Here is a 24924-nt window from a genome sequence, read left to right as displayed (position 1 = left end):
GGCGGGACATGTTTTGCGCGAATACATGGTGTCATCACGACGTTCAGTAATTCATTCACTTAATTTCGCCTTTAGCGCGAATGTTTAATCTGTTTCCTCGGATAATCGTGACTGGTTACTCTCTGATGTTTACTCTCTGTTATGGGCATCATCGTCACTTCCGGTCGGACGACATGAAGTTTCTGTGATACATAAGTATATAAACACATGTACTTTTATGTCACGTGGTCTTAAAGCACTGTTTAACAACAACGTCACTGCGTTTCCGACACCCACACCAACGACACTACATTTGCCGTCGACTACACCTCAAAGTCGTCCTCCTCCTGGTCCTCGTCTTCTTCTTTAGGCAGCACGGACTTAGAGAAGTGGTATGCTACAACTGCACAGTAGCCGATACTGATCTGATTCACACCACCACGCATGCGGTCTCTGAAAAAGGAATGAGAAGCTGTGAGTTTGTTTATATGCTGTATGAGCAGTGCTGTATTCCAGTGATATCAGCGTTTCAGGCTGATATGGGCGTTGTCCGTTATGGTGCAAGTCTTGTAACTTTTTATCATTTAGGTTAAGCTGGCGACGATGTGCTTGATGCTAAAATGTCTGTAAAACACAATTAGGGCTAATACTGGATTCCAACCCACGATCTAGGTTTCAGGCACACCTTAGGGATGCAAATCTGAAGAGCAAATCGACTGGAGAAGTAGCCTGTACATAACATCGTTTGTGATGACTTTTTAAACAAGGACCGTTGCATATTTCACGAACACGCCTTATGTCGTGTATTTACATACTAGTATGCAAAGATCACAAGAAAATATTTGTTCTGCAGTTTTTGTCCATTGATGAGAATATCCACCAACTGTAATGAATAAATATAGTAAATTACGAGTGAGTGAGTTTAGTTTTACGCCGCACTCAGCAATATTCCAGCTATTTGGCGGCGGTCTGTAAATAATCGAGTCTGGACAAGACAATCCAGTGAGCAACAGCATGAGCATCGATCTGCGCAATTGGGAACCGATGACATGTGTCAACCAAGTCAGCAAGCCTGACCACCCGATCCCTTTAGTCGCCTCTTACGACAAGCATGGATTACTGAAAATCAATATTCTAACCCGGACCTTCACGGGTAGTAAATTACGAAATACGACGGAAACAATGTACTCCTTCAAATGTATCACTCTAAATGTCAAAGACTACATTGTTTACTTACAGGAACCAGTCCATAGCAAAGAGCAGACCAGTCTGTTCTATAGGTATACCGAGGGCCGACAGAATGATGATGATACACACGATGCTGGAACTGGGGAGGGCAGGAATGGCCAAAGATAGGGCCGCTGTCAAAATCCTGCAATACAAGCAAGAGCTTGTCGTATAGTCTGTAATGGGGGGCTGGTGGATGGTACCCCTCTAATTCAGAGTGAGTGAGTGAGTTTGGTTTTACGCCGCTTTTAGCCATATTCCAGCAATATCACGACTGGGGACACCAAAAATGAGCTTCACACAATGTACCCATGTGGGGATTCGAACCCGGGTCTTCGGCGTGACGAGCGAACGCTTTAACCACTAGGCTACCCCACCACCCCCTTTAATTCAGAATGTAATATTACGAAAACACACTAACATATGAATTCTCATGACGTCTCGGTATGTATGCATGTGTCTGCATGTTGGTAACTGTATGCATATATGTGCGTGTGGATGAATGCATTCACGTATCTGCACGTGGATGAACGTATGGATGCATGCATCTGCGTGTTGGTCGTCATACTTTATCATCATGTATCACTGTAATATATGCACAGAGAGAACCCTGAATGACCTCTGCGTGTCCTTGACAAACACAACACTTCCTACCATATCGTTATGATCTTGCTGCCATCTACTTCAATGCCCTCTATCTGACAAATGAAGATGCACGCCGCCGCCATGAACATCGTACTGCCGTCCCTATTGGTGGCGGTGGCGAGGGGGACGACAAACTGCGCCACCCTCTTGTCGATGCGGAGCCTCGCAAGGGCGAGAAGACCTTCAGGCATAGCTACCGCTCTGGAACAGGAATAGAGGAACCACGCTGATCAAGAAACTTAGTTGGAATTACGGTATTTACAAGTTTCACTTGTTCACAATAGTATTACACAAATGAACCTTAGGAAGTTGCTATCTACAAATACAAATATATCTGGCACGGTATCTAATTATTTCAGTGGCATCATGAAGACGAACACTTCTATGGATAGACATCTTCTTTATTGCACTAGATGCGACATTTCGGTGTAAATTCTAACACCCTTACTTGTTTGATAAAGGTATTTGCATCTATTGCATTAAAGAAGTTGCCTATCTACAAAAACTGTTCTTCTCTATATATAACGAAGTTTTTAGATCCATAGAGTAATATTTTCTTAACTCGGAAATATATGAGGAAAAAGTTGACAATTTTCAATAAAACATCTCCGCCTTTAGGTGTACAAGTAACGGTATACAGTGGACTCACGATGAAGCCGCGGCGAACGTCACCATCCAGGCTCTGCTGTACTCCATCTGTATCTTGTAGGGGTTCCGTCTAGTGAGGGCCAGTATCCCCAGTGGCAGGATAATAAACTGGTACAGAAGCAGACCGACGACCACCGTGGATGCGAACAGTCCAAGGGATCGGAACGTGTCCAGGATGTTATCGGCCCGCGCTATGGCAACTGCTATCAAACTTAGGACTCCAATAGGTGTGTACCTGTTGAACATGCAGGTAGATCTTGGTAAACTGTTCACTGGATAACGGCTGGTAGCTCGGAAAGGGATGATTATTTGAAGTGGGCCCTTTATTTGATTTGTTTCATCAGAAAACAGCATTTGTTTTTATACATGTTCTGATTTATCATTGAAGTAATATTATGTTCTTAAACGATTGGCTTTAAATGTATATGAGGATTCAAATTATGTTGAACAAATAATCCTGTCTGTTAAAGTATAAATTGAGTAGTTTTGGTTAAGTGCCAAACAGTAATGCTCTTATCGAGTTTACTGGAACAGGAATCATAATCAGGGCCATTCTCTGACTACATGGTTGTCGGTGTTCTGGTACGCTCCTGGCATCTAAAGTGACCATACCTTCCAACACCAACTTGTCCCCAATTTCCATGAAGCATATAGTCTGTTTGCAGTGAAAACGTACCGACGAATTTCACTTTAAGCGAAAAAGTAAATCAAATAAAGTGAACTTCTACATTGCGAAACGTCGTAATTTTACCTTGCCAATTGAAAGTTTAATGTCAGAATTGTATTCAGCTTAGGATGAAAGTTGTTTAACAAACGATCATAGTTTCAAATCGCTATTATTGGTTTGTATTAAAAGGGGGTAGGCGCAGTAGTTGGAACAGTGAAACAAATGCACGTGCGGTACGTGATGAGCGTTAACTTAGACCAGCCCTGCTTTTTCTTGGTGTTTCATTTAATCTGTAAACCCCCTTGAAATACAAACCAATAATAGCGATTTGAAACTATGATCGTTTGTTAAAATTATGAGATCTAAATGTGAAATTGGCAAGGTAATATTATGAGCATTCGGACTCTTAATTTCACTTTATTCGATTTACTTTTTTGTTAAAAGTGAAATTCATCGGTACGTTTTCACTGCAAAAAGACTATAGTCGAAAGTACTATTCACATGTTAAGCCATATATTAACGATTCAGACAGGATGTGTTCATGTGATAATCATGAATGCATGCATTCTATAACCATGAAAGTAAGTACAGTATTCAGATTGTATTTGATAATGATATACTTGTCCATTTACACTAGATGTTTAAAAAAATCTCATACCTCTCAACTGACGTTAATGTCTGACGTTTACAACCGACGTTCATAACTGCATTGGTTTCACAACTGACATTTACAGCCGACGTTTACAACATACATTCACAGTCGTCATTTGCAACAAAGGCGTCACACGCACGCACGCACGCAGGCACGCACGCACGCACGCTCACTCGCTCGCTCGCTCACGCTCACCATATAAGCCAGTTCAAAATCTTAAAGATGACAATGGTAGCTGCCTCAAAGAAGACGAAGAATGGTTTGGCTGCCTCCCCTATGACTGAGATGGCGATGCCGAACATCATGCAGCACAACACCAGTCCTGGAAACAGGAAAAAGTAAACTTCAGATCTAACGAAATCGGAAAAAGCAAATAGACGTTCGAATTTTCGAAATCAAGCTTCCCTTTCAAATTTACCTAACAGGGCCTAGATTTTCGAAGCTCTCTTAGCGCTAAGATTGTCGTAAGGGCCATACATTAACATTAACTTACGACTATCTTAGCGCTAAGAGAGCTTCGATAATCTAGGCTCTGGACTCGTTATAACTGATATACTGCTCAACGGCGTTAAAACTCACTCATTCTAAACATTCCTTTCTCAAATGATTTCCTCTATTGACAAAGAATGCTTTGTAGAGTTGAAAATCCCCGTGAAGATTCGACATAGAATTGACCTTCAGTAACCCATGCTTGTCGTAAGCGTGGACTAACGGATTGGATGGTCAGCCTCTCTGACTTGGTTGACACAAGTCATCGTATCCCAGATGCTTAAATCGATGCTCATGCTGTTGATCACTGGGTTGTCTGATTCAGACTCGATTATTTACAGGCCTAATATAGAGGAGTTAAACAACAAACATACAAAAACAAAACAAAATATAACTGAAAATATGATTTTGTTGATCATACCGATACAGACCGGTGTACGTGTATTCCCATACCGAGTGCATTGGGCGAGTTGCTAGCTCCAGGGACGCGGGTTTTCGTGATGGTTGTAATGTTCTCCAGAATGCCAGACACGTTCCGAATCGTTATTTCTTCTTTCATCGCATATTTAGTTTGAGCCTTAAAAAACCCCAAAGTTACCCGATCAATACCGACATTTACGACTGCTTCTCACTGACACTTTGAGTCGAGTGGAGTGACCATATGACACTGAATGAAACATATGTATACCGCAATACAAACTATTCGTTTGTTATCGGAAATACACATTGATGGGATAATGGGAACAATATAAATCACAGAATTGGGTTGTTTCTTATGTGGGGTATTTCTGTGGGCTCTATACCCTGTATCTGTCTCATCGCTTCAAACATTCAAGTTTGGTTTGTACTCCAAAGCATTGCAAACCCCTAATTAAGGTATTTCCATGTCACTTTATCAGAGCATATAACTGTTCGTCAGATGTGTGAGTACCTCCCTTTACATCACTGGCAATGACTCGGTGTGTGATAGTTATAATCACACGTCTATTACTCAAAATAATCCACCAACGGTGGTACATGAGTATAACAAAAGAGTACATACAAAATGTACAACAAGATGACTACATGACACATAAATTAAAGTGTTTACAAACAATCTTAATGAACTTTGATACATTTTAATGGTAGATATTTTACTTGAAAAAAGTTGACGGAACTTTGACAAATTAGGGTTCTTTTAACAATGATTTACGTATGTCAGCAAAATAATTGCATGTATATAAAATTAAATGTGAATCACATAACTTACAAAATCTATGTTCTTTTTGGGTATTCTCCCAGTCTCTATAGGAAGAAACTATGAGATCAGCTCAGAAATATTATCTGAGAGAAGTAGGCATTGTTCAAATATGGGAGAGCGCTTCAGAACTTTATAGTATATTCCTTTAGAAGAATTTTGTATATCGCTCGTCCATGATTGTAAAAATTGTTTTAAAAAAAATAAAATTGATTCAACATTGGAAATGATCCATGTATCGGAGTACAGACGAGGGTTGTCAAAATTATCAGGCGATCTGTACTGACAAAGAATAATTATGTTTAATATGATTTACCCAGACATATATATGTGATGTTTGTTGTTGTTAAGTGATATATTGAAGAATAAAAGCAGCTATTTTGTTATTTTGATGCGAGGCATGTCAAAGTTATAGAGATCTTTACCTGCTGGAAGCAGGCTGTGATGAGATTGCTTGGTGCAATGTTCCTGAAATGTGAATTAGAATGAATCACATGTTGACAGAATGTTTTTGGTTTGAAATACAAAATACTAAACTGTTTAGTTAGCCCACATGCTCGTGATCACCAACGGGGGCGGTTGACATTAGACATGACACTTTCACTGGTGCACGTGAACCTGCTTTGAGACGAACAAGAAAACAACTTGGAATCATTTGATTACGTTGCTGTTGGGAACAGGGTTTGGTAGATAAAATTGTTGATTGGTTGATATTTCCCATACTCTAATGAGTAGTGATTGCTTTCTGTGTGATCCTGATATAATGCATAATAAACATAGCGATTGTGAATAACATCTTGAAAAGATGTATTCAGATATTTTCAGAAACATATACAGTTTTCTGGCATATTTGTGTACATGAGAATAACATGTATGCTTAGTTAAGGCGGCTGTTTACAACATTCAGTTTCGATTTGAAACAAGTTTATGACGAAATGGAATTATACATATACATGATAAATGTGTCATATACATTGTAATTAGAACACTTTAGTTTAGTACCCTCACCTGATCAGGTCGGCAAAGATGTCTTGTGTGGCGATGATGTTTTCGGGGTCAGTCTGAGCAACAACATCCCCTTCGTGGCGCTCATCCCCTCGCCTTGACAGAATCAGTTAATGAGCGAGTCGTTCAGTTACATTAAATCTCAACAGTACCTCTCTCTGAAATGATGCAGCTGCTTTTCTCCAGCCTTAATTGTGACGCTATATTTGTGTTAGTTGTTAGTTGTTATGGATAAAAGCCTGACTTCATTGAGGTAGTGGTGGATATTTGTAAAGCGCCAGTGTCCACCCTCTGATGCATGCTCATGGCGTTAGTCCTAGATATATTTAATCGAATCTTTATCCAACCAAACAGCAAATTAAAGAGTACCACTTTGCGCTGGGGAGAGTACTTCCGTTAAAAACAATGGAATAATGTTTTCCTCAAAACAATACATGATTTATGTCTCTTCTGGTGACAAGCACTTGGCATGTCTAAGCAAGAATAACTTAACCGGCACAAGTTATATTTTTCGACTCTACTGCTTCCCAATTCGCCTTGCAGAGTTGGGTCCTTTAGGCTTGCCAGGATCCTACGGTCGAGGTGTCCAGTCTAACAATGGCCTTGATAATTTTTTATGGTTTGTCATTCCCAGTGGTAAACGTCTGATATCGTCATTCACAAGGACGGTAACATTGGAGTCGGGGTAATAACTGATTTAAAACGACCATACGATATATCAGTAGTTGATACAGTTGGGATGGTATTGAGAATAACTATACTGACTTACGTACTGTGTTTACGGTACAGGCCATTTTATGCTCTTGATGATGCTTAATTAAGGAAACTAAAAATGTCCTGAGGTTTTACCTTGGGAAATATAATGTACGTTGGCCATGTTAGATTTCCTGGGTAAAATGCAACGTATTAAGTTTGAGAACTGACTGAGTATTCGTGACACGGTAACCTTTGTCTACTAACCTGGTTTTATAGCGAAGGCAAGCGCCATAGCGAGGAGACATGGGAAGGTGTTTGTGACCATGATGTAGGTGAGGGCTGCTACACTGACACGTCCGTTACACTTGGGGTCGACCGATGCCGTGCCTACATCACCACAACACAAACAGTGAATATGAATAACAATGGCTTCAGCCAGCGAAAGAAACAGCGTGTCATATTATCCCATGTCACTATAAACAGCGTCGCCTCTTCGGCTTAAACTGATTTAAACTGACTTGACTACCCACTGGTCTTATATACCACCTACCTTCACAACCCTAGAAAATCAACCCACCCCCACCCCCACCCCCACAAAACAAAAACAAAGCACACAAAAACACAACAAAAACAAAACAAACACACAAATAACAAACAAAGAAACAAACAAAAAAAACCGAAAAAACCCCCCAAACAAACAAAAATAAATACAATCCAAAACCAACCAAACAAAATGAAAGCAAGCCCTAGTGGTACCAAAAAAAAAAAAAAACTGGTTTAGGGAGGTTATGCCAGACAGAGTGCTAGGTGCAGACAATGAGGACACAGGCACATTTGACTGAAGTAGCACCCCTTGACGGAGCTGTACCAAGTTATTCTTCAGCACCGAGTTTCTATGTAAACCTCTATCACATGAGACTGACCAATATGTCAGTTATATCTGCCAAGAAATGGCATACTTCATACGGGCATACTTCCGAATGAATGAAGTCAAGGGAAGAGTTGCAACGAGTTCTTGAAGAACACTACATGTATTTTCTGAGAAGTACACACCAGGAGTTTTCACCCACACATTGGCTAACCAAGGAACAAAGATATAAAGCTTGGCCATAACAGAAAACAGAAAACACCTGGGATGTGCTCACCTGTGATGACGCTGCATATAATTAGGGGCAGGATCATCATCTGCAGCATCCGCATGTACATCTCGCCAGGGAGGCCTGGAACAGTGAGTGAGTGAGTAATTGGGTGGGTGAGTGAGTTGGTGAGTGGATAGTTGAGTGGGTGGGTGAGTGGGTAGGTGAGTGGATGAGTGAGTGAGTGGGTGGGTTAGTTTTTAGTGAATGAGTGAGTGAGTGGGTTTTGAGTGAGTGAGTGGGTTGGTGAGTGAGTATTGAGTGTGTGCGTGAGTGAGTGAGTGGGTGGGTGAGTTGTTTTGAGTGAGAGATGTTTTAGCGTAAGTGAGTGAGTGAGTGGGTTGGTGTGTATACTGTTTACTGTGTTTGTGCATTTCTTGCCGTATGGATGTGGGTGTATGGTGATAGTGGTGGAGAGTTGTGGAGGATGGGGTACGATAGATATGTGCATCACATATTGTACTGTTGTTTGGAGTGGAACCCGTGACTTCGGCATAAGGAACAAACGCTTTAACCTCATCACCCCGACATCCCTTGTAACACAGAGATTGTCTACAGCAGATTCAGACCTGAGACACCTGAACATGTCCACACTACATCCACATCCATCACTGGACATTGTCACAACCTTCATAAAGTCCCGATATACGTGAAAACAAATATAGTCTATCCGCACACGATAGTGTTTAGATATCTACTGCGAGGCGTGTTTCAATAAACAGTATATCTCAACCAGCTGTTTTCGTGTGGTATCACATGCATCCTCGCTCGTACAGGGCAAGCCTCGGGGGACTGCCACGTGTCAGGATAAACCATTAATTAGTGTCATAATAACCAATGGTTGGTTGGTTAGTTGTTTAACGCCGCACGCCCAGACCATCCTGTGATCAACAGCAGGAGCATCGATAACCGCAATTGGGATACTATGATATGTGTCAACGATGTCAGCGAGCCTGACCATCCAATCCCATTAGTCACCACTACGACAAGCATGGGTTGCCGAAGATCAATTCTAACCCTGATCTTCACGGCCCTATTCACCACTGAGACCAGCACGACCTCATTATGTATGAAGACTCTTATTCCGAACTCACGTTAATATGTTGCTTACCACCAAAACCTTGTTTTTTGTCATTCATAATTATAACTATTCCATTTAAGAAATCAGAGTATGATTATTTTTGACCTTTATATATTCTATAATTAATGAAACTCACATGTCAATATATTATCGTCCATGTCTGCGGGCGCTCAAATTGCTCAACACTTCTCCAGGTGTTATTGCCGGTGTATCATATTTGCGATACACAAACACACTAATGAAATGATATCACTTATATCAAATAATTATCTGAAATTACTCTATACCTAAAATGTAATAAAAATGGAAATGAAGATAATGCTAAGACAGAACCGTCCTAATTTATCATACAGATCCAACCTCTGAACTCCTCTTGATTACATACACACAAAAATACTGCAACTGAAAAGTAGTGGGCACACACTGTATGCATGGAGCGTGTATGCAACGTAAATATAGACATAATATAGACATATCGTTATACCTGTGAGTGTATCACACTTTCTGCATTTAGAACCTGTTTGTGTATGTAGTATAGGACTTCATAATCCAGTACCCCAGGTATCTAGTCTCGAGAAACCACTTGTATATTAACATAATCATAATTCACGTACACATGATATCATCCCACAGACGTTAGATGTGGTAACCACCCCGAGACCGTTATCTATGTATAATTCACGTACACATGACATCATACTACAGACGTCAGATGTGGTAACCACCCCGAGACCGTTATCTATGTATAATTCTGTGGCTAAGGGTTCACCTCTCTATCAGCAGGACTGATACTGCTGTATGTACACAGTTCACATGCACAAGGGGAATGGTATTATGAAACACACACTGTTTTCCATCTTGGTGACCTAGGTCAGATTCTTGGGGTTATCTAGAGAAAGAGCTTATTACGGGGTTCCACATGAACAGACACTACAAGGTAAGCAGGTGCAAATGGCGCAACATTTCCACTATCAGATCTCATCTCACAACAGACGCATCTCACCTGCTGGTGAAATCCTTAGTAATGGCAAGACTACTGCAGTAACCTCATCATCAACATTTTAAACGATCAACTCAGTAAACATCAGCCTGTTCAAAATACATCAGAATTATGTTCTTTAAATCCTTATGCTGGAAAATGCTCACATATTACTCCAGCTTTAAAACATGTGCACTGGTCGACACTTCCGACGAGAATACATGACAACATCATCTTTCTAGAATACAAGTGAGAGGATTCAGCACCTCTGTACCTCTATCAGCTCTTGGAGAAATATACACAGATCTTAAAGATCTCTGTTCTCGTAACAAATCTTTCCTGAAAACTACAACAGCCAACCTTTTGCACAGAGACCCTGTCTGTCTCCTACACCGTGGAACCAACTGTCCCAACAATCTGTCTTCCAAGATTGGACTTAAACAGTTCTTTTTCTGAAATGCTACAAATGAATTGGAATGACCTACCTAACCACATCAGAACGTCCGGTGAAGGGTCAACAGGCCGGATTAAGAAGCCCACTAGAAACCCAGCAATCGCTCCCACAGCAGTTAACATCATCAACGACTGGCTTTTCATAAACTTCCATATTGTTGGTAAAAACATTTCTCTACAACAGGCCATTGTTCAGTACGTTGCACAGTCAACAAGTTGCACAAACAGTCAACAGATTGCACAAGCAGTCAACACGTTGCACACACAATCAACAGGTTTCCGCGATCAATACGTAGCGTTGCTTTGCTGGGCGCATGTAGTCTGGTACAATTATTAAGTCCCCAGTCAGGCTGTGAATGGATGGCAATGGAAGATATGAACAGTTTAGCTGGTGCACATCCGTTGGACGCCCGTAGGAGTTCCGGGTTGGCATAGGTCACTGATAACATTACTGGTCGTGGGACGATACTACAGATAATGGATGGGGTCAGGTGACCTGGTTGATGACCCGTTATCGTAGTCAAGGTTGTCGTTATTATGCTCAGTATATCAGTCACTGGATGTTCTGGTTCAAACAAGATCATTAGAAGTCGCCATTATACAGCCAGACCATTGCTAAATGCAGAGTTAACACAAGAAACAAACAAACATGCAATGCATATGAAATGCACAGTACTATATTACACCTGGCAGGACTCCGTGGTGTAGTGGTTAGAGCGTCCGCCCGGAGAGCGGAAGGTCGCGGGTTCGATTCGTTAAAATATGGTACTTGTTGGTCCCTGCTTGGCGCTCGGCATTAATGGGTACAACAAGGATTGGTCGGCTCTGAGTCAGTATAATGTGTCTGAATGGGGTATTCATGCTTCACCGCGGCGTGGTATCTCAGTGAGCTAGCACTATAAAACCAGTTAAGTCTGGGCTAGTACAAGCAGCCGCACATACACATACACACGCATGCACGTCGTCATATGAGCGAAATATTCTCCAGCACGACGTTAAACCCAATTTCACCTCACCTCACACCTGGCAGGAAGTATTAACTGTAGAAATAGCTGTAACCTTAATAATAAATCGACGTAGAAATGAAAGTAAACACCTGGTGTTTTGGGGATTATTTTCAAACAAAAAAAGCAAAACGTAAGAATTGTAATAATGCAAAAAGGCAATGTATATATTTTGTAAACTGTTTTGATAGTGACTTACAAGTCAAAACATTGTGTACAGGGTGCCAAAACACAAAAACAGAGATCGTTTACAGGACTTTGAGTAGGATATCATGCATTTATTGACTCGCACGTGCATGTTTTGCGCCAATAGTATAAGTACAGTCGATTAAGATTTTTTAGCTGTATACCTGCTATACAAGGCAGACCACCGTCAGTCACATGAGGCGTCTTTCAGACTGGTCAGGCATATAAACCAAGGTAAGCAATTAACCTTAGAATATTTATCACAATCAGTATTCTACCCACATACTCACGCACTTACCCATCTACTTACTCGCCTACTTACTTCCAAAACTACAGTGTCAATAGACCAACCAGCAATCAATTCACTCGGTCTCTCATTCACTAACCTACCCACATACTCACTAACTCACTCTCTCAATTACCCAACCAGCAATCAGTTCACTCGGTCTCTCATTCACAAACTTACCCACTCAAACACTCACCCACCCACCTGTGTACAAATAAACACCTAGCGATACATCTGTACAAATAAACACTTAGCGATACATCTGTACAAATAAACACCAAGCGATACATCTGTACAAATAAACACCTAGCGATACATCTGTACAAATAAACACCAAGCGATACATCTGTACAATACAACCAAGCCGCGGTCAGCACTACTCCAGTCAATATGTCAAAGATCTGATTAAGGAAGTAATTGCACATTATCACCATACATTATAAGAATAATTGCAGGACTGCCTCAGCTGATTTGTGTCACGTTATTGGTTTCCTCTGATTAAACTAACAATACATGGGCTATATTGGATCATATCTATCAAAGACGTTATTTACAGTACAACCAGAAATTATTGAGAATTTAAAGATTGTATTTAAAAAAAAAATTCACTCATTACCCACGTATTAAATGTGAATATTAGCAGAACATAACTCCAGATTCAAAGACAGGTGAACAGTTAGTATTTTGTCAAGTCACCATGGGCAGCAATGTAGGCTTCAATGCGGCGGGGCATACTACTGATCAAAGAAGTTAGAAAGGCTATAGCTTGGCCAATCTAATAATGTCATATTTTGCGTGCGAAATCAGGCTTGTGAATGCTTTGAAGGATGTTTTGGGTCGTTGTCCTGCTGGAAAATCCAACAATTTCCATAGAACACGTGAGCAAATGGATGTAAATGTCCCTCGAGAATATCTGTGTACCGCTCACTGTTCATATTCCTTTCAAATACACAGAGGGCGTTGCCCTAACTTAGATATGCCACCCCACACGTTAAATTTCGGACTGTACTTTGGGCGCTGATACAAAGGTTTTTAGTTTGTTTGGTCCAGAATTTCAGTGTATTAGGAAACAGCCACACAGAACTGTCATCTGAGAAAATCACATTGTCCCAGTTAAAATTTCTATGCTGTAAGCACCAGTTCAACCTTCGCTCCTTTTGTTCAGGTTTCATGATCGGTGATGGAATTCCTCGACTTTTCTGCCAACCCATTGCATGCAGCTCAATTTTAATTGTCTCCTTACAGACAGCCACAGTTCCTCTATCAATCATATCCAGCCTTAAGTTTTCTAAACTCCTTCGTTTGTTTTTAGAATCAACAATACCAAGCCGCCTCCTGTCACCGACAGTCAATTTTCTGGGCCTACCTGCGCCTCCCTGGTGCTCAATGCCATATCCATTTGCAATATTTTTCAAAACACGATAAACAGTGGACAAAGGGATGCCTGTTCTACTTGAAATCACTTTAGCTGATCTGATGTCCTTGTTATAATACTCTAAAATCAACTTCCTCTTCTCTAAATCATCCATACTGAGGATCACTGAAAATGTCGTCTGCTAGCAAGTAAACAAAAGGGGATAACTCTTCACAAACTAATGAAAAAGGATTACCGGAGTTGTCTCTCTTGAATGAAACCAAGCACTTGATAGCTGGTCAAGGTTGTTTATACTAGAAATCCAATTAAACATATTCCTAAAATTCTCAATAATTTCTGGTCATACTATATCTCACTGCGTGGCTTGTTTAGAATTGAGCGTCGTATTTCTACAAGTCTTGCAACATTTTCAAATTTATAAACAGCTGCTCAGAAGTTTGTAGATATTCAGCATGTGTAAACATGTGTAAAAAGAGTAAATCTGTAAAGAAAGTACTCAATAGATAGCAAACTGGATCAAACTAAGATACTAAACAGAAGTTAGTTATACATGGACGCGTGGTGTCTGTTACTAAGAAATTAATATTATGAAATGTTTGACTTCTTGATCTGTTTGTCGACAGGCAAGAAGTAGGCACATATGAACAATTAAAACGTTTGAAAATAGACAGTGACATTTCCCCCAGATATACTAATGCTGGTATTTCCTCTGAAGGTCAGTCAGGGATATGGTCATGTTGCACTATTTTGTGCCGGATTAACTACTAAATCGCCATGGGCCAGTGGCCAATTTACAACAGTTCACCAAGCAGTGAATGGGTACCCGATATGGTGAGTGAGTCAGTGAGTTTAGTTTGAAGCAGCTTTTAGAAATATTCTAGCAATATCACGGCGGGTGACACTAGAAATGGGCTTCACACATTGTACCCATGTGGGAAATTGAACCCGGGTCTTCGGCGTGACGAGCAAACGCTTAACCATTAGGCTACCCACCGCCCCGTTAGGATGAAGTAGACCTAACCCTCTGAAGCACATGTACCTCATGTTTCTATGGCCAACTGCTGTTTACTCAGCAATGATAAGGTGGAACCTTCTAGCGCCTCACTTGATTAGAGATGAGAATGAAACACTGAGTGTATACTGAGTCCATTTACCGTAGTAATAATAATGCAGTGCTTCTAGGGTTTTCACGTTAAAAGCTGACTCTGATTTTGTACCCCTTCGTCAATTATATTATTGCAGTTGGTGGTAATTCCTACATTATTTGTATTTTCACATTTAACTGCACCACGTATTATAACATGATTAAACTTCTTCTATTTTCCCGGTGCTACACACGCAATATGATCATTGTTGTCAACATCATGACCAGCTTTCAAGGTCAATCAAATAAATGGCAACACAGATTCGTTTATACAGCTAATCGTTTCAGTCAGGGTTTCACAAACAAAGACCTGGACAAGCCATCAAAAGAATTTATGGTAGGCATTTTGCTTGACTATTCAGTCCCATCCATCGTCTGGCTGTCTTACATAAGACCGCCTCCGTGGTGTAGTTTAGAGCGTCCGCCCGGAGAGCGGAAGGTCGCGGGTCCGATCTCCGACCGCGTCATACCAAAAGACGTTAAGATATGGTACTTGTTGGTCCCTGCCTGGCGCTTGGCATTAATGGGTACAAGGACTGGTCGGCTCGGAGTCAGTATAATGTGTCTAAGTGGGGTATTCATGCTTCACTGCGGCATGATATCTCAGTGGGCTAGCACTATTAAACCAGTTAAGTCTGGGCTAGTACAAGCAGCCGCACATACACATACACACGCATGCACGTCGTCAAATGAGCGAAATACTCTTAAGCACGACGTTAAACCCAAATACACCTCACCTCACACCTGTCTTACATAAACAGTGTGTAGTTGTTTCCCCTGACGCGGCGTCACGTGACATAGGCATTGTATATCAGCGTCATTATATGATTAGTGAACTTGGTGTGAGTGAGTGAGTGAGTGACCTGTCAAATAACGCCACTCACCATGGTGACCACATATTTGTCAAACGTTCCCGTGTTCAGATTACATTCAACTGACTCGCCTTTGAATATGTTTTTGATGGAGAGGGACTATTTGGTATGTTCACTATTTGAAAGTGATTCTTCAGCAACCGCTCAGGGTATACATGTAGTTGGAATAGTACAATGGACTCTCGTGGAGATTTCTTGTGAGTATGGAATTGGCTTGTCGATACTATATCGATCTTCCTTTTCGTCTTATCTCACATTATACATTAATTGGTCATCAGCCCTGGAACATCGGATATAAACCGTTCACAGTAATGTGAACAGTCATCGTATTGGGATGTGTGATGGTGAACATGAAATTCATGGTGAAATTTGAAATGTGTTGTGATTTGATAACTAAATTCTCTTACACAATAGTATCTTAATGTATCAGTGCAACATACCGATCCACATCAGAGCGTCATCAGAAGGCTCCAGCGCTCGTATTCCATATCCAAGACCAAATCCAGCTACCACGCCAACCAATATAAAGGCCATTAACAGATGAGCCTTGAGGTTGCCCTTGAAACAGGATACTGTAGTAGCCCCTTCCTTGGTAGTCCCCACAGTGCTCAACATAACACCTCTGCTATCCTTGGTAGTGTCTTCGGTGCTCCCCATACCAACACTGCTATCCTTGGTAGTCTCTTCGGTGCTCCCCATACCAACACTGCTATCCTTGGTAGTGTCTTCGGTGCTCCCCATACCAACACTGCTATCCTTGGTAGTCTCTTCGGTGCTCCCCTACCAACACTGCTATCCTTGGTAGTGTCTTCGGTGCTCCCAACAACACCTCTGCTATCCTTGGTAGTCTCTTCGGTGCTCCCAACAACACCTCTGCTATCCTTGGTAGTCTCTTCGGTGCTCCCCATACCAACACTGCTATCCTTGGTAGTCTCTTCGGTGCTCCCAACAACACCTCTGCTATCCTTGGTAGTCTCTTCGGTGCTCCCCATACCAACACTGCTATCCTTGGTAGTCTCTTCGGTGCTCCCAATATTTCCACTGCTATCCTTGGTCATCTCCACAGTGCTCCCAGTAACATCCCGCTCTGTCTCTGTAGCTGTCATCATCTGTGCCGTCTGTCTGCTGTATGTGATGTCACACTGCTCTGGCTCAGCCCTGTCTCTCTGCCTTTATGGCTTTCCTTATGCTTAATCCGTGACCCCGGGAACCGGACACTGTTTACTTACCCCATTACACATGCAAACATGTGTAGCGCAGCCAGTGGTGTTGTATATCTCTGCATGTTTGATCAGTATGATAGCTCGGATCAAGAATAACACATGCATCTGGTTCAGACCCGTAACACACACTACTATCACAGAAAAAACAATGCATGACATGGATTTACAACTTCTCTATTATTTACAGCACGACGTTTCTGGGCTGCTTCTTGTCCCTTCAGCAGTGAGAACAGGCAAGAAGTAGTCCAGAAACGCCGTGTTCTAAATAATATAGAAGTTGTAAATCCATGCCATGCATTGTTATGTTACCTCCAACTTCTCAGACATACAACACCCAACTGCTAATGATTTTTTCGCAATGTATATCGCAGAATTTAACTTTGGGGTTTCTCTTCATGTGGCAGAGATACCCAAAGTGGGAAGATACTTATTTTCAAGCTTCTGTATCTGTCGAAGGTTGCAGGTTGCGCATATACAGGGCCATGAACATTGCAAGGTGCGTGTATATAGAGGAATGAGAATATATCAACAATTGCAAGGTGTGTGTATATAGAGGAATGAGAATATATCAACAATTGCAAGGTGCGTGTATATAGAGGAATGAGAATATATCAACAATTACAAGGTGTGTGTGTATAGAAGCATGAGAATATATCAACAATTGCAAGGTGAGTGTATATAGAGGAATGAGAATATATCAACAATTGCAAGGTGAGTGTATATATAGGAAATGAGAATATATCAACAATTGCAAGGTGCGTGTATATAAACATGATAATGGTTGCGGTGTATATAGAAGCATGAGAATATATCAACAATTGCAAGGTGCGTGTATATGTATATAGAGCGAATAGAAGCATGAGAATATATCAACAATTGCAAGGTGCGTGTATATAGAGGGATACACGGTGCGTGTATATAGAAACATGATAATATATCAACAATTGCAAGGTGCGTGTATATAGAAGCATGAGAATATATCAACAATTGCAAGGTGAGTGTATATAGAAGCATGAGAATATATCAACAATTGCAAGGTGCGTGTATATAGAAGCATGAGAATATATCAACAATTGCAAGGTGCGTGAGTGTATAAATATCAACAATTGCAAGGTGCGTGTATATAGAAACATGAGAATATATCAACAATTGCAAGGTGCGTGTATATAGAAGCATGAGAATATATCAACAATTGCAAGGTGCGTGTATATAGAGGGATACACGGTGCGTGTATATAGAAGCATGAGAATATATCAACAATTGCAAGAAGTGTATATAGAACCATGAGAATATATCAACAATTGCAAGGTGCGTGTATATAGAAGCATGAGAATATATCAACAATTGCAAGGTGCGTGTATATAGAGGGATACACGGTGCGTGTATATAGAAACATGAGAATATATCAACAATTGCAAGGTGCGTGTGTATAGAAGCATGAGAATATATCAACAATTGCAAGGTGCGTGTATATAGAGGAATGAGAATATATCAACAATTGCAAGGTGCGTGTGTATAGAAGCATGAGAATATATCAACAATTGCAAGGTGCGTGTATATAGAGGGATACAGGGTGAGAATAGAAGCATGAGAATATATCAGCAAAGATGCGTGTATATAGAAGCATGAGAATATATCAACAATTGCAAGGTGCGTGTATATAGAAGCATGAGAATATATCAACAATTGCAAGGTGCGTGTATATAGAGAGAATATCAACAATTGCAAGCGTGTATATAGAAGCATGAGAGGATATATCAACAATTGCAAGGTGCGAGTGCATAGAGGCGTGAATATAGAGGAATTGCAAGGTGCGTATATATATAAGCATGAGAATATATCAACAATTGCAAGGTGCGTGTATATAGAGGACACACGGTGTGCGTGTATATAGAAGATGAGAATATATCAACAATTGCAAGGTGCGTGTATATAGAAGCATGAGAATATATCAACAATTGCAAGGTGCGTGTATATAGAAGCATGAGAATATATCAACAATTGCAAGGTGAGTGTATATAGAGGAATGAGAATATATCAACAATTGCAAGGTGCGTGTATATAGAGGAATGAGAATATATCAACAATTGCAAGGTGCGTGTATATAGAGGAATGAGAATATATCAACAATTGCAAGGTGCGTGTATATAGAAGCATGAGAATATATCAACAATTGCAAGGTGCGTATATAGAGAAATGGAATACACGGTGCGTGTATATAGAAGCATGATAATATATCAGCAATTGCAAGGTGCGTGTATATAGAAGCATGAGAATATATCAACAATTGCAAGGTGAGTGTATATAGAAGCATGAGAATATATCAACAATTGCAAGATGCCTGTATATAGAAGCATGAGAATATATCAACAATTGCAAGGTGCGTGTATATAGAGGAATGAGAATATATCAACAATTGCAAGGTGAGTGTATATAGAAGAATGAGAATATATCAACAATTGCAAGGTGCGTGTATATAGAGAAATGATACACAATTGGTGCGTGTATATAGAAACATGATAATATATCAGCAATTGCAAGGTGCGTGTATATAGAAGCATGAGAATATATCAACAATTGCAAGGTGCGTGTATATAGAAGCATGAGAATATATCAACAATTGCAAGGTGCGTGTATATAGAGGGATACACGGTGCGTGTATATAGAAACATGATAATATATCAACAATTGCAAGGTGCGTGTGTATAGAAGCATGAGAATATATCAACAATTGCAAGGTGCGTGTATATAGAGGAATGAGAATATATCAGCAATTGCAAGGTGCGTGTGTATAGAAGCATGAGAATATATCAACAATTGCAAGGTGCGTGTATATAGAGGGATACAGGGTGCGTGTATATAGAAGCATGAGAATATATCAGCAATTGCAAGATGCGTGTATATAGAAGCATGAGAATATATCAACAATTGCAAGGTGAGTGTATATAGAAGCATGAGAATATATCAACAATTGCAAGATGCCTGTATATAGAAGCATGAGAATATATCAACAATTGCAAGGTGCGTGTATATAGAAGCATGAGAATATATCAACAATTGCAAGGTGCGTGTGTATAGAAGCATGAGAATATATCAACAATTGCAAGGTGCGTGTATATAGAGGGATACACGGTGCGTGTATATAGAAGCATGAGAATATATCAACAATTGCAAGGTGCGTGTATATAGAGGATACACGGTGCGTGTATATAGAAGCATGAGAATATATCAACAGTTGCAAGGTGCGTGTATATAGAAGCATGAGAATATATCAACAATTGCAAGGTGAGTGTATATAGAAGCATGAGAATATATCAACAATTACAAGGTGCGTGTATATAGAAGCATGAGAATATATCAGCAATTGCAAGGTGCGTGTATATAGAAGCATGAGAATATATCAACAGTTGCAAGATGCGTGTGTACAGAAGCAAAATAATATATCAACTGCTGCATGCTGTGGATATAGAAGCATGAGAATATATCAACAATTGCAAGGTGCGTGTATATAGAGGGATACACGGTGCGTGTATATAGAAGCATGATAATATATCAACAGTTGCAAGATGCGTTTATATAGAAGCATGAGAATATATCAACAGTTGCAAGGTGCGTGTATATAGAGGGATACACGGTGCGTGTATATAGAAGCATGAGAATATATCAACAGTTGCAAGGTGCGTGTACATGTATATAGAAGCATGAGAATATATCAACAATAGCAAGGTGCGTGTACATAGAAGCATGAGAGTGTATCAACAATTGCATTGTGCGAGTATTTAGAGAAATGAGAAAATACGAATCTACCTCAATAAACCAACATAATGAACTGATGTTGAAAAGGTGAATGCACTCAGTCATTATTTCGCTCCTATATATAACAATGATGGCATCAGTCGCTTCCTCATTTCAATCAAAGTTGTGGAAGTAGGAATATGTGATCTCATAAATTCATATATTAGATATATCCAGCGGGCCTGATGATATATATCCTAGACTGCTAAAACTCCTAGCTCATATTATTACCCTCCCACTGTGTATATTTCTAAGGCTGTCGCTCAAAGAATCAACTATGATGCTTTTTCACGTATATTGAAGAAAGGTGATAAAGCTGCACCCACAAACCACAGACCAGATTAGCTTGGCGTACGTTCTGTAAAAATTACACGAGATATCAGTCATTAAGCACTTATATAACTATTTTGATCTCTGGTATTAATATCAATCTGCCTTCGTACAGGCCACTCTACAACTCAACCCCACCCCCCAAGTTACAACATACAATGACATTGTCTAATGGCACACATGATTACATCATGAACTAGCACAATTAAGGTACAAAGGTTAAGTTATTACAACGGTTAGAAGAGTTAAGTCGGGGGAGACACAATGTATTTGTAAAGGGAAGCTTTTAATCTTTGAAATATTCTAAAGCTGGTGTCCCGCTGGGTTTAGTCTTACGACCCTTATTATTTTTGGTTGTCATCAACGATCTCGCTGATAGGTCGTTCTGGATGATTTACAACATGTGGCAAGTCAGAAGCAGCTGATCTCATAGATAGTAAGACCTGTTCCTATCTTGTTCTGAATGATACCATTGCCGAAGTGCATTTCCGTGGGTTTGTGATGCCTGATTACTGAGTCAAAAAAGAAACTTCACAAAATGTAATTTGAAAAATAATGAATAATTTTTCTCTGATGATACATCTATGTATCCCAAACGGGATCCCTATCTTTCGACTCTAGAAAAACGTTAGCAAAACCCACTCAAACCCATCCATTCGTCCTGCAAATGACGTTAGTGCCAAATCAGGTTTTGCACGTGCAGTCGATCACGTGATCTTCGCATCGAAGTTTTCTTCATATGCACGTGTTTGCATTGGCCTCAAGAATTGAAAAAACACTTTTAAACCACAGTTCTAACGGTACTTGAAATGCCACGATTGTCAAATGTGCAACGTGAACGAGCCGTTGGGATGTTGCAAGCGGGAAGATCAGTTATTGACGTCGCAAGAGCAATGGGATGCAGCCGTCGTACTGTGTATGACTTGCGAGGTCGTCTACAACAAACTGGCACCACTTCTGATCGCCCAAGGTCGGGTCGTCCACGTGTGACGTCACGAGCAGAAGACCATCAAATCGTCATACGTCACCTACGTGACAGATTTCTGCCGGCTACACGAACCAGGGCTGGGATGTTTAGAGGTCGACTGTCCTCAAAGACCATTCGAAATCGGTTGGGGGCTGCCAATCTCCATTCTCGACGTCCATATCGTGGGCCAATATTGACGCCGTTTCATCAACGTCAACGTCTCCTATGGGCCCAACGTCACCTCCGATGGACCCAGAGAGACTGGAATCGAGTCGTCTTTAGCGATGAATCCAGGTTTACCCTCAGATTCGCGGACGGCAGGCATAGAGTCTGGAGACAACGTCGTGAACGGTATGCCCAATGTTGTGTACAGGATGTCGACAGATTCGGGTGCGGAAGTTGCATGGTGTGGGGTGCTTTCTGTGGGAACAACCGTTCCCGACTTCTGGTCATCAGTGGAAACCTCACAGCTGCTGCTTGCCACGCCCAGGTGCTCACCCCTGAACTCGTTCCTTTCATGGCGGCTCATGGCCAAGGTCTACAGTTCCAGCATGATAATGCTCGGCCGCATACCGCGATGTTGACACGAAATTTCCTTCAAAACGCTGGAATCAACGTCATGGACTGGCCATCGAGGTCCCCTGACCTTAATCCAATAGAGCACGTTTGGGATGCACTTGCGAGAAGGCTTCGTGGTCCTAGGAACCAACCTCAGTATTTGCAGGAACTTGGCCCTGCCTTGCAAGAGCAATGGCGCAGAATCCCCAACCACGTGTTCACAAGCATCAGGCAGTCGATGAGGAGACGGTGTTTGGCAGTGGTGAATGCGCGGGGCGGCCATACACGATATTGAACTGAGAAATTTCGCATTTTTATTCTTGTGACTTGACATTCTGTATACCCATGTTTTGGAACGGCGGTGTAGCCTAATGGAACTGATTATGGCACTGTCAGTGTATCGAGTACATCACACAGATCTCAGCAATGAAATAATAACAATTTAACCATCTTACCATCTCTTGTTCTTTTATAGTACCCTGACGAAAGAATGTGAAGTTTCTTTTTTGACTCAGTATATTTAGTTTGAGTTATACGTTCTCAGGATATGAAGCAATATATTTTGTAAAGAGCAAAATATTAATGACAAAGTATAGCTATGAATGGTATTCATACAATAAAATAGTTGTATCCGCTTTAGAATCTTTATGTTAAAATTTTATATTGTATACTAAACATATAAATCTATTTTTAATCTGCTGTGCAACAATAACTGTCATTTGTGTACATAAGTGATATAGAATATTTACTTATACTACTTGTGTTACTAGGACTCATATATATATTTATGTACATACAAACATCATGTATTTGCTCTAAGTAACATCATTGATGCTGTAAATCTTCGGGGGTGGGGGGTGGTTAGCCCAGTGGTTAAATCGTTCGCTCGTCGCGTCGAAGACCTGGGTTCGATTCCCCACATGTGTACAATGTGTGAAGCCCATTTCTGGTGTCCCCCGCCGTGATATTGCTGGAATATTGCTAAAAGTGGCGTAAAACCAAAATCACTCACGCACTCACTGTAAATCTTCGGATGTAAATTCTGGAGGAAATAAAGACATACATCCATTCATTCATGCTCCTTAACAATGTAACTGCTGGTTTTAAATGCACAATACAAAATACCCTATATGGTGATAAGACTCCAGCTGAAATAAAAAATATACCTATTTTCAATAAATTTTGTCGACAAAACAGGTTATAAATGTTATAAATATCACTCTGTGACCACGTACCGCTTGAAGAAAATATAAAACATTGCCATATTAGTTATTGTATTGCAAGTATATTAATAATAATAATAATAATAATTGGACTTCTGTATAGGAAGCAGCCTAGTTTCCATCACAGATGCTCAACGGCGCTGCATACATCGTTAAAAACACAATAAACAAAATATGTGAAAAGAGTTCTATTCAGAAGCCATCTTGAAGAAGTAGGTTTTGAGCAAGTTCTTGAATAATAATGACTGGGACTCAGTTCGTCTGATGCTCAACGGTGACTGGAAGATTGTTCCATAGAGCTGGTGCTGCTACAGAAAAGGCTCTATCACCCATGGAGATTTTAGTGGTTGGCTGTGTTAGTCTTAACGTATATATTGATCTAAGAGCTCTGGTGGGTACATGCAGATGTATAAGCTGGTGAAGGTAGTCACAGGACTGGTCATCGTAGAGGCAGTTATGAGTCAGTAGCAGAATCGTGAAGTAGATCCTGTTCTTTACTGGAAGCCAGTGAAGGGATTTCAGAACTGGCGATATATGGTCATGGCGATGGGTTCGAGAGACCACATGAGCTGCTGCGTTTTGAATTTTCTGCAGTTTAGAAAGTGTTGAAGATGCCGTGTTGCAAAAGAGCGAGTTGCAATAGTCCAGCTTTGAGATTACAAGTGTTTGCATTAGGAGCTTTGTTGTCTCAGTGTCTAGGAAGTTGCGGATCTTGCCGATGTTGTAGATGTGAAAGAAAGAAACATGACTTGCAGAGGGACTTGACATATTCATCTACGGACATGTTGGACTGGAAGATGATTCCCAGATTTCTGGCTGAGTTTGAGGTCTTCACATCCTCAGTTCCTATCTTGAGTGTGATTCCAGGTGGCATCTTCTACAGCTGTTGCCGTGAGCCTATGGCAAGGAACTCAGTCTTGCTGTCGTTCAACTTCAAATAGTTGACAGCCATCCATTCCCGGATATCCATTATGCAGCGTTCGATCTTATGAACTCCTTGTGAAACTCCTGATGGTTTGATGGAAATATACAACTGATTATCGTCAGCGTAGAGATGGAATTTTAGG

General features: G+C 40.7%; 1 protein-coding gene across 1 annotated transcript; it reads right to left on the bottom strand.

Moving 5' to 3' along the window:
- Positions 1-243: 243 nt before the first annotated feature.
- On the bottom strand, positions 244-16536 carry LOC124280302 (excitatory amino acid transporter-like). Its single transcript, XM_046716208.1, is given in 12 exon segments — positions 244-432; positions 1217-1351; positions 1861-2052; positions 2501-2734; positions 4014-4140; positions 4761-4884; positions 5970-6012; positions 6553-6645; positions 7510-7538; positions 7541-7632; positions 8391-8465; positions 16202-16536. Coding segments are annotated over 12 exon segments (1575 nt in total). The 5' UTR covers positions 16503-16536; the 3' UTR covers positions 244-302.
- Between the last annotated feature and the right edge of the window lie 8388 nt (positions 16537-24924).

The sequence above is a fragment of the Haliotis rubra genome, unplaced genomic scaffold, assembly GCF_003918875.1.
Source record: "Haliotis rubra isolate DU_JTF1 unplaced genomic scaffold, ASM391887v1 Scf264, whole genome shotgun sequence".
Taxonomy (NCBI): domain Eukaryota; kingdom Metazoa; phylum Mollusca; class Gastropoda; order Lepetellida; family Haliotidae; genus Haliotis; species Haliotis rubra.
This window is presented reverse-complemented; position numbering and strand designations above follow the sequence as displayed.